The following is an 11,936-nucleotide window of genomic DNA, read 5'->3' on the forward strand; positions in this document are numbered from 1 at the left end:
TTTTTTTTTTCATGGCAGGGGATATTACAACCATGTAATAAGCGGCCCAACATCGAACATCGCAAGCTTGTGTGTGTTTGAATGCCTTTAGTGCTGATGGATGTGTCGGGAGATGTCAGGAAGGTCTGTGTCCGTCGCCCAAGGTCACGGTGTGGAACATACAAAGCCTCTGTGAACATTGTGCATTCGGCATCAGTGGAAGCTGCGTGAAGTGGAAGGGTTCAGGAATGGAGGGTTAAACACTGGAGATTGTTAGGTCTATCGTCTTCCGGTCTATCGCATTTTCCCTTTGTACTACTCTATTCCTATCTCTCTCTCTCTCTCTCTCTCTCTCCCTTATTTAGTAAACGTAGGTCCATCAAATTCCTTATTGCAATGATTCGAATCACGCGTAAAATCACGCCACGTCTTTTAAAGAAAAAAAAATCAAAATGAAATAAATAACAATTCGAATTTTCTTTTTTTCGTTTTTTTTTTTTTAATAACAACCAATAAAAAATTTAATTGAAGAAACAAAGAAAAAGTGTACGACGCGAAATAGGGTTCAAAATTAAATCCCAAAAAAAAAAGAGAAATTAGTAATGTTAACCAACATATGCAAAAGTACGTTTACTATAACGTTATCAAAAGCGATCGATTTGACCTAATGTATAGTTCAACGTCGAATCGGTGACAGGCGCAGCACGTGTCACTGCAGTACATCCCCGTGACATTCCCTTGGAAAATCCGGAACGCGCAATCCTTCTATCCCCAATCTATTGTACATGACATTTAAAGAGATTGAGATAAAAAGAGAAAGAACGAGAGAGAGAGAGAGATAGATATAGGGGAAAAGAAAAAGATGATTCACGATGGGATTATCCCGGAAGGAAAACGACTCAATATGATTCGAGAATCGAGTAAAGTGAATTATTAAAAAAAAAACTACGAGAGATTGTGTCATAGAATAGAAATTTATTTCGTTCTTAATATCACACACACACAGACAGATAGACAGATACACAAAACACGCGTATTATTATTTCCCGGTTACTATCATAAAACTTTCATCTTATTCGGATAAAAACCCATTAAGGTTTCATTTAAAAAAGCAATAATTGAATCAGGCCTCAAATTGATGACCCTCAAAGAAAGAGGGTCATCCAATCCCGATGTGTCCCGGATCCAATGTATTTAAAAAGGACTTTGATATATATATACGAGCTTATATATGGGAACTGATTTTGTACTCGCATATCGAAAAAAAGACGATAGACGTCGGATTAAAAAAAAGAAAAAGAAAAAAAGAAAAGGGGGAAAAGAAGGAAGTCAAAGATAGAGGAAACTGATATAATTTCGTAATTGGGTAACAGTAATGGTATATAATAATAATAACGAACGATAATAAGATGATAAGAATATATCAAAAAACGGAGTAGAGTGAAAAGGAAAAAAGAAGGGAAGGGGACGGGGTAGAAAAGAAAATGGGAAAGTGAAGGGGAGGAATTATATATTAATAATTAAAACAAATAATAATAATAATAATAATAATAATAAGTAGTAGAAGAAGAAGAAGGTTAGGTAGACTCACCGCTGTCTCGTCTTAACACGACGATAGCGGCGAAAATCGTTGACCGTAGCGTCATTAGGGTCGAAGGCCCTTCGATGCTTTGGTGGTGAGGACATGGCAGCTGCTGCCTTAGCTTTTGTGCTGGTATTGATACTGCTACCGTTCGGTACAACGTTTGACGAATGGTCGTTGTTGTTGTTGGTATTGTTGTTACGGTTGCGATTTCGATTACGATTATTACGATTATTATTGCCGGTAAGTATAGAACAATTGTTGTTATTGGCAATGTGAAGGGAGGTGAGAGACGGCGGCGAGGCCGGCGATTGGGCGGAGGCGACGCCTTGTGCTAGACCGCGAGCAGGACAAGCAGAATGACAAGGACAGCCTGGTGCTGGTGGCTCGCCGATTACGAGGATCCGATCCCCGTGACCGACGTTGCTCTTTGGCACCGCGTTTAGCTCGTGCCCTGTTACCCTACCGGCTCCTGGCCCACCCATTCAAATCCTCGATTCAAAGCCGTAAACTCCTCCTCTACTCTCCTCCTCCTCCTCCTCCTCCTCCTTCTTCTTCTTCTTCTCCTTCTCCTCCTCCCCTTCCTCTTCCTCTTATTTCGTAACTATTCTTCTTATTATATTTTTCTTACTTTCTTTCCACTCTTCCTTCCTTCCTTCTACTTATTATCCTTTCTCTTCAACTTATCAGTATTCTTCCTATTCCTCCTCTACTATTTCTTCCAATTACAAATTCTCTTCTTTCTTTATTCTTAATCCTTCCTCTTCCTCTTCCTCCACCACCACAACTACCTCCGCCACCGCCGCCGCCACCACCACCACCACCACCACCACCTCTCTCTTCTTCCTCTTCTTCCTTAATTTCCTCTTCTCCTCGTACTCCTCCTCTCTTCTGCGACAGCACGCTCGAATAACACCCAAAATACAAGGCGACCCACCGACCGGTCCCGACCCGGTACCTTCCCTTCCTCGGCCTCATGCACGACGCTTTTTATTTTTCCACCCCTCGGCCTCTTACTATTTATTTCCCCTATCCCATATTCTCCTCCTCGCCATTTAGATTTCTCTCTTTCTTTAATTTCTTTCTTTCTCTTTTATTTTCCCCCGATTATCAAACCCCGTTTTTCTCACGACGACGACAACGAAGACGACGATGATTACGATGATTACGATGACGATGATTACGATGATGCTCAAAATATTCGTCCGTCACGTTTTAATGAAAGATGGTGGATATGAGAAGTAATGTAAAAGAAAAAAAGAAAAAAATGAAAGATGAATTTTGAACGGTTAGAAATGGGATATAGATGATATGGGTGGTGATGATTAACAATAGGATAAGAACGCGTGCAAGAGGTTAACACGGTGCTAACTTATACGATGAATCCTTTCTTCGCGGTTACGATCACGCCGACTCTATTCGCGACGAGGGCGGCGCGCAACCAACCCGCTAACAGGCTAAACCTTCGCTCTATGATTGAGAAAAATACCGCTGGGTGGCGCAAAAAACGCGTGCCCGAGTGACTCTACGCTACTCGAAAAGTTTACCGGCCTCCTTTAAACTACTTATCCTTTTTTTTTCTCTTTCACGAAACTTTAACACGATTTGGATAAAAACCTTGACACGATCGAAGATTAAATTAAACATGATATATTAATGAGAAGACATTAGCAGCATCAGCAGCAGCAGCAGACTGGTAAACTGGTCGATCATCTCAATTCGATTTCGCAAGTCTCATCGCGTCCTTGAACGAGATAACGAGCTTTTGACAACGTGACACTACCAACGATGAGACACTAATTTTTCTACATACGATATCGTTCACAATGGAATGTACTAAGGAGTATGATAGTTTATTCGTACGCTTAGAAACGTTCAACTTCGCACCACGATCAACCACCACTGGCCGCTCCCTCCACTCCCTGGCAGCCATGTTCCTAATTTTTGAAGGAAGCGCCTGGTGGCAGCACTGAGTTAACTAAAGAGAGAGATCTCGTATCAAGTGTGTACGTATGCGAGAGACAGCTGGTGGGTGGGATGTTCCAAACAGTGGTGTAGGGACGTACTGGCCAGACAGAGCGTCTGCGTTAGAAATAGCTCAGCGTGGCGCGTTCGCTAGGTCAGTGATGATGAGATCGTCCCGAATAAGCGGGAAACAGTCGACCTACATAACAACATTCCCATTTAACTTTATTTCGACCTTAGGAAAAAGCTTTTACCCTGAACTAATCAATTTACATTTATACGAATGGATACTTCCATTCACATTGAACATCTACCACTTCGTTATGCCCCTCCCTATTTGTCCAATCAACCCCTAGTTGGATAACCAAAAGTCACCCCTTTGACGCTCCTCATCAAATGCCTTTAGTTCAACTGAATACCGTATGATGGAGATACCAAATATGCCGCGTTCTTCAAATCACAAATAATATCAATGAAACGAGAAAAATGAATATACGACTAGGGATGTTTCTACGTTGATGATTCTTTTTTAATGAATGATACCTTAAACACAACTCAAAATAATATACGCACTAAACAAATGCGTCACGCGTTTGCATTCAATTGTTTGAAACAATATTATGCATTGTTTTTTAATTTATTGTTGTCTTTCCTATCTTATTTGGATATTTAGATCATTTTTAAATCGTCCTTATACTTTTAAATCAATTTCGTATACTTCGACGAACGATTTTACTCGGTTTCCCGCCTAAATTCATAAGTTCCGTTAAATCCCGCCTAAATTCATAAGTTCCGTCAAATCCCGCCAAAATTTTCAACAGCTAGCTGATTTGACTAGAACCCGAGAGATGTCGGTATTTCGAAGCGCCACTAGCGCCCGTTCAATACTACGAAATAGTCGAGGATTTGGTTGAACTGTAACGCTAACCTCCTTTTCGTTCAGTCGATTCTTCCGAACTGACCCATCGATAAAGTCTTGTCAAAGGAATATAAATAAAGATGAAAACTGGGTTAAATAAAGAACCTATATCAAAATTGTCTTTCCAAGTCCAGTTTCGATGGAAATAAAATTTTTGTAAATTGAAATAAAGGTCGTACTCTTTTTACCGACCTTATTGAAAAAGATTTAGCTCTGAAGATAGTCGCTGTTTTAAGAGACAACTATTTATGGTTACTTTAAACTCTCTAAGAAATTTCCATTCCAACAATATGTAAATTAAACAAATTTCCCTTGTAAAATGTATGAACGATGGATAAATAAACTATAGTTTATCTTAAATTGATTTAAAAACAATTCAACCGAGAGACTCTATTCAAAAATTTAATAAAATTCCACTTAAACATTTTCCCCTTAGGAAATATTTCAAAACGATATGGAATTCTAAATACGTTATAATATTTCAACCCATTTTCCTAACTATTGTATAATTATTATTTAAGTAATCAAACTTGTACAAAGATTCTAATCGAAATATAACACGAAAACAAGACGACAACGTTAATAATCCAATTATCCCCTTAGCTCATCGAAAAGGAACGGTGTCACGTGGAATCCAAAACTACGAGACAGGATAAATGAACCAGGATGATATTCCTGAGAATAATTGACAGAATTCAAAAAGAAAAAGAAAAAAGATAGCTAAGAAAGAGAGAAATAGTATATTCGAATTAAAGAGAATAAAGAAAAATTTACCGAGAAGTTTCTCGTAGCACGTGACGACGGATCGGTCAAACAAGGCTAATATTCACAATAGAAACGACTAAGTCGAATCAACTGTTGTCCGAAATGAAAGAAGACAGCAGGTAGATAGAAAGGTCGAGCGGGTCGAGCAGGTGGTAGAGAACGACAAGTTCTGCCACACAAGTTATATATATATATACATATATAATATATAATATATAATATATATATATATATATATATATATTATCTCGAATGAACAAAAAATGGATATTAATCGCGACAAAAAAAACTATCTGTTGACTTTCGTTTGAAGTTTAATGTTTAAGTTTAAGTTTAAGTTTAAGTATGAGTTTAAGTTTTGGTTATCGTTTCTCGAAAGGCAAATGAGTGACGCGAATGGTAGGACGGCGTCGGTATAACTGACTCCTCTCTCTTTCCTGACCCAGCATGCATAACCTGCTTTATGGCAGGKATAGTGGTAAGCAGGAGGAGGCGTTTCCATAGTTGGTCAGCAGGTTGACCGCGTACTTCTTTTCCTTTAGCAAAGCTCTGAGCTTCCAAGCTCCGTTTCTCGCGTGTGTATTCCACCACCTTTTCCACCTACTCCACCCACTCCCCTACCCCTGCCCCTGCCCCTGCCCCTACACCTGGCCTACCCCTGCACCACCTTCGACAGGGTTGCAGAAAGAGTGAGAAGAAGGGTAAATGGTGCTGTACTCTACTAACACAGCACGCTATATTAGCACCACACCGAACCCCGTAACACACAAAACTCGGGGACTCTGTTCAGGTCGCCGTTTGTGGAACGGCGCCCTGCAGGGACGTCGAGGTGAGCCGCATACATGTCACCGACCTGCTCAACTACGGCCACAATCTGCCTGCTTACTTTCTCCCTCACCCTCACCCTCACCCTTTCTCTCTCTCTCTCTCTTTCTCTTTCTCTTTCTCAACCCCTTCACCCTCTCTCGCGGCCCTGTTCCACTATTCGAGATCGAGAGAACACGCACGGCATGTGTACCACGAGCAGCCAGGCTAATCCTTCATCGACATTCCCTACCGACGGAACGTGTTAATAATTGTATCGTTTACCGTTGCGGTATCGCTAAGGGACAAAAAAAAAAGAATTGATATTATTAACTTGATTGTTCAATCATTTTTATAACAAATCTATTTTTTCATTATATTATTATCTCTTAATATCGTGTTGTTATTATTATATATTAAATCGTATAATACATTTGTTATATTGTATTTCAATGGTTTTTATATTATTTCTATGATTTGACAAGAGATGACATATTGTTTATTATTTAATTTAAATTATGAAAAAAAATTATATTGATTTAAAATAAACGACGATATTTTATATATGATATATTATACCGCGTTGAATTATTATAATAATATGAATTAATGAACAACATTTGTTAAATTAATGTTTACGTGTTTATGTGTGTACAATATGTTGAAAATATTCTTGAAAAAGAAGCGCCATCGAAGAGAATATCGATAAAACAACATGCATAAACAGTTTCAAGAGTAACGAGTGTGCTAGCTACTGCACGATTATACAAATACATAAGTAAACGCACGCATACACGTATATACAGATATTATATACGTATAAATACCATTCGTATTCTATACTAACTTGATCTAGATATTTATAATGAACAGTAGGCAATCATGAAAAACGTTCATTCCTTTATCGACTTATTTTCTTTTTCTCTCTTTTTTTGTTTTTTTTTTTTTTATTCCCCCCTAAAGATCATCTATCACTCATCATTCCCTCAATATTTTTTCTTAACGATATAGAAATTAAAAATAATCATTTAAAAATACGTAGAATAGTTTTTATACGAAAATACGTGAATAAAAAAATGGAAAATAAAATAATCATCTCACGGGGAATAAAAATAAATAATATAATTACGATATCTTCGTCGTAAGTTTTTTTTTTTTTTTCGTACCAAAGAACTTTCCAAACGAAATAATTTAAATGTTAAAAATAAATGACCCGTTTCCAATAATAAAACACGAAGAAAGAAAAGAAAAAGGGACGAAAACAAAAAAAAGAAATAGTAAATAAATCAAACGTGAAAGATCTTCATCTTAATAAATACGATTCCTATCGATTAATATAAAATAACTTGGTTATTGTAGAGTACGCAATTGTACTACCAGCAAGTTCCTATACACACGTTCGACGACCTAGTGAGAAACTCTTCGTATCATTGACATCGTTTGTATAAAAAAGAAAAAAAAAAAGAAACTTATAAAACGATGCAAAGGTTATGGGATCTCGCGCATAGATTTTTTTTCAATTTCTTTAACGAATAAAAATTACTGCGACAATCACAAACAACAAATAACGATCAATCATTGTATTTCGTATTTGCAATTAAATGTACACGCACACACACACACACCTGGTCTACGTAGTGTGAGGTAAAAATTATTTCAAAAAGAGAGAGAAAAAAAAAAATAAACAAGTAAAATCATTTGATAAAAGTGTATGACGTGAGAAGTAGTAGTACTGCATATGCGTATATACAAATAATACGTGTTATACCAAGAACGAATGCAGAGAAACGTTCGTTTGAACAACGGTAGAGAGGTAGGGAACATCGTGATTACCTGCAGGCAACCTCTGACCTGGGTCAATACTGCAAGGTTCAGTTGCCCCTCTTTCTCACGGATGCTATCCATTGAATTAGTATTTCTAAACTGTCATTCGACGATCTATCTCAAGACTTAAAGACAATTTTCTTCGATTTTACAAGCCACCTGTTAAATGTTAATACAAATTTGTTCAACAAATTGTTTCAACAATTCAAAACATTACATTTTTTTCCACTGGTTTCCCATGCGTGACCAACTTTTTAACTAATAATTAAAATTAAATTATATATCTGAGTAACATTTGATATAATTTCTTTTTTTTTTTTTTTTAAATATACGAAAACTTATAAGTAAAATAAAAAAAAGAGGAATATACAGAAAGAGAGAGAGAGAGAGAGAGAATGGGACACATATAGGTGAAAAGAAAAAGAAAATATATTAAAAGAAAAAAAAGAAAAGCTCGAAAGAGCTTTCCTTGGCTTATCGGTTTCCTTAAGCTTGCGTTAGATGGCGGAGGTTTACTCGAACTTAATTAATTAATTAATTAATGAAAAAGACATTTGCGTTGGTTGTTTCGTGTTCGATAAAAAAAAAAAAAAAAAAAAAAAAAAAAAAGAGAAAAAAAAGCCTACTAGAAAAAGTCTTCTCGAAATTGAAAGTTTACAAATTGGTGAAAAAGATAAAAAAGAAAACACATGCATGCACGCACGCATACACAAAACTATATTACAAACAAACACACATACACACAGACACACACACATGCACGTAAACATAATATCCTTAAGTACTAACAAATCATTGATTCAATTATTGAATAATATCGTTTATCGACAAATCGATTTATCAAGTTGTACTTTATCGAAATAACACAATGTTGAATTTAGTCTCGTCTGATTAAAAATAACATTCAATAAGGAGTGTCGAAATAGACGAAAAAAAAATCACAATAAGAAGAAGAAGAAGAAGACGATGAAAAATATCAAAAAAAGAAAAGAAAAAGGGGGGGAATCGATTCGGTTCCCTTACCTTTCCTTATAATTCGATGATTTACGTCGTTGAGATACGGATACATTTACACAGGCACTTCCTATTGCTGCATGCATAGTGTTTTTTTTTTTTTCCCCCGATTAAATACAGATCAACAGCATCCAAGTAAAACACATTAGAATACGCGAAGTAGGTGATACCTCTCTCGCGAGGAGACAGACAGGCCGATACACACACGTAAGCACGTCACGATGAACAATAATAGCACAATAATAATAATTATAATGATGATAATGATGATTACGATATTGATGATTATAATAAAAAAGCAAAATATGGAAGAAAACAAATATTTGATTAAAAGAAACAAAAACAAAAAAAATTAACAAAATAAAACTGAGAGAATATAATAAGGAAATGAATTTCTATTTCACGAATGACAATTCTACGTTTCCTTCTTCAACGATGAACTTAACTACTCTCTTATTCTTATATTATTATTATTATTATTATTATTATTATTATTATTATTATTGGTTATTCTTCTTCGAAAGAGCTAACGATCATAATAATAATGCGACTTGAAAGAATTTAGTGTTGCATCTTTGAGTGTCATTCATCCACCACCACCACTACTATTTTTACTATACAATCTTCTTACTGTGAACATAACAGCCCCTTCCATTTACTCTCCTTTTTAAAAGAGGGGACACGACTCTCACAGGTCTATCTATTTCCGTTCGTTCACTAACGTCACCAACTTAATCTAAGTGACATCAAATTCGATAGACAACTTCTTCTACTAATAATTACTTCGTAAATTCATACCTGTGTGTGTGTGTGTGTCTTCTTTATTTTTTGATATACAAAATATACGAGCGTATCGTAAACATTTTTTCGAAGATTACAAATTTCTCTATTTTCTTTTCCAACAATATTACACACCGAAAAAAATATTCTTAACGATGTAAGAAGAAAAAAAAAACAAATATTAGTTAAATTATTACAGCTACAAAACGCGAACAGAAAAAGATATAAAAAATCAAAGGAAATTGTTAACATTTTCTAGTTTCTAAAAAAACGAACGGTAGAGAACCGAGGAAATGAATTTATTTTTCTCTCTCTCTCTCTCTCTCTCTCTCGGAAAATATTTCTTCCTAAAATCATGCGAAATAAAAATAGAACGAAATAAAATTGAACGTACGAGAAGGAGGTTGAAATAAATGGTTTTGACATACGCCCCTGAATAGTTCGTTTTCTCTTTCCTATGCACGTTGGACGAGACGAGAGCTGATGTATATTTTGGAAACGAAGCTCGAAAGCTTTTGTCTGACCTCGGAATACCATTGCAAAACATTGACGGGCATTTCGCCAAGAACTATGTTTGCTTCGTGGTTAACGATACAAATATAATTCGAGTCATTGATAAGTCAATAGTATGAACAATCGTTTCCTATTCATGATCAAAACGAGCTCTTTACTCTAATTCTTTTATATCATTTTTTATAAATTAAATTCTAAATATAAATAAACATATATACAGACAAAAGAGTGCACTTTAATTTAATATAAAAATCATTAAGATCCGCTTGTTCTAAGTATAAAAAATATTTAGCAAAACTTTTCAAAGAAATTGCAAAAAATCCACAATTTACAGCATTGCATTCTCTGACATTTCCTGAACTTTACATGCTAAATTTATAACTCGATATGGTATTCTACGCGTAGACAATAGAGTGTACTTCAATTTAATATATGTTTCATTAAAATATATTAACTATTAGTATAAAAAATATTTACCAAAACTTTTCAAAGAAATGGTAAAGATGCACAATTTACAGCATTGCATTCTTTGTCATTTTATGAACTTTTTCAGATTGATTTATAACTTGATATGGTATTCTACGCGTAGACAAAAGAGTGTACTTTAATTTAAAATAAGTTTCATTAAAATCTATTTACTTTTAGTATAAAAAATATTTACGTAAAACTTTTCAAAGCTTTGCATTGATAACAATGCCGAAGAATTATTAGCAATGACTGATATCTGGCTTTGACGGTAACATGTATATATATATCTGGTCGGCATAAATTATCAATTAAGAGGAATACATCTAAGCACATAAAATATCTCTACGAGTTGAAATAATATTTGTTAAGTGTATGCAATGAAAAACCCATTAAACTATTCAAAGCTGCCGTGACTATTGCGATTATGGTAACGTACACCACTCGTGCACCATCTGTGGAATTTCTGTTTTTTTTTTTCATTTCCTTTTTCTTTTTTTTGTGTTCCTTTGTATTTGCACGATATAATAAACACAATGATATCGACATCAAAAGGGATAAGAGAGCACACGGTTGAAGGATCGACTATCAAAGAAATAAAATTGACGTCGTCCTTCCGTGAAAATCGACAACGTTACCAGGTTCGTTCGTTCGTTCGTTCGTTCATACCGATGGTATAAAACTTTTGTTTAGAACCGAGGACAATATTTTCTCATCTTGAAGCATTTGCTTCGTATGAAAAGCTTTTTACCTCACGGACGATGAAACGTTAGCCCTATGACAATGTACAATCGGAACAATGAGCTTGGAAATCTTTTCACGCGAACATTTTAACGATCTAACGAAAACGTTTGAAAAGTGGTATAATAAACTACACCCCTCTGACTAATGTTATACTTCTTTATTCTTTATTTATTTTACTCGCGAATACTTTATTAATTATTATCACATCTAATCTAAATAAATTTAATCAGATAATATAGTAGAATTTAGGAATTGAAATAATGGATAGTATTTTTTAATGATTCATTCGATCAATTGTAATTGGGGATCAATTGTATTCAATTTATTAATAAGAATATATTTTTATTATCAAAATACTAAAATAAAAATTATATTATTTAATTGTATTATTTTAAAAAATATATGTGAGTCTACATTAAATACAAATTTGCATAAATCTTTMCAATACTTTAAACTGAAATAATTTAATATATACACCTATCAATTGTAATTAACACATTGAAGATCATTTCCTAAGTAACTTCGATTGAAAATAAATAATGTATTTATATTATTTTCCAATAATTCATTCGATCGACTATA

The 11,936-nt window shown here is 34.9% G+C and overlaps 2 protein-coding genes across 5 annotated transcripts in view; both read right to left on the bottom strand.

Annotated features, from left to right (window-relative positions):
* LOC106787018 (type-2 histone deacetylase 1-like) lies at positions 1-2,150 on the bottom strand. The gene is made up of 2 exons (XM_014748997.1): positions 1,571-2,150; positions 1-169 (listed from the first exon to the last, which is right to left on the bottom strand). Exons 1-2 carry the CDS (start codon positions 2,044-2,046, stop codon positions 145-147), a joined length of 501 nt encoding a protein of 166 aa, XP_014604483.1. The 5' UTR covers positions 2,047-2,150; the 3' UTR covers positions 1-144.
* Positions 1-11,936, bottom strand: part of LOC106787017 (potassium voltage-gated channel protein Shaker) — a 165,785-nt gene that overhangs the window by 106,316 nt on the left and 47,533 nt on the right. The window contains exon 1 of one of the 4 annotated variants that reach the window (XM_014748995.1): positions 8,862-8,953. The exons of the other annotated variants lie outside the window; for them this stretch is intronic. Within the exon in view, the coding sequence (XP_014604481.1) occupies positions 8,862-8,938 (77 nt within the window). The 5' untranslated portion in view covers positions 8,939-8,953. Of the gene's footprint in view, positions 1-8,861; positions 8,954-11,936 lie in introns of those variants that run through there. 4 annotated transcript variants of the gene reach the window in all.

Source organism: Polistes canadensis, unplaced genomic scaffold (assembly GCF_001313835.1).
Source record: "Polistes canadensis isolate GaletaPanama2010 unplaced genomic scaffold, ASM131383v1 scaffold_90, whole genome shotgun sequence".
Lineage (NCBI taxonomy): Eukaryota > Metazoa > Arthropoda > Insecta > Hymenoptera > Vespidae > Polistes > Polistes canadensis.

Bases quoted from the DNA above. Each gene is read 5' to 3' on its own strand.
- LOC106787018 (XM_014748997.1), bottom strand. From the start codon at position 2,046: ATGGGTGGGCCAGGAGCCGGTAGGGTAACAGGGCACGAGCTAAACGCG. The intron at 170-1,570 runs GTGAGTCTACCT...CAATGTTCACAG, and splicing joins CGTGTTAAGACGAGACAGCG to AGGCTTTGTATGTTCCACAC.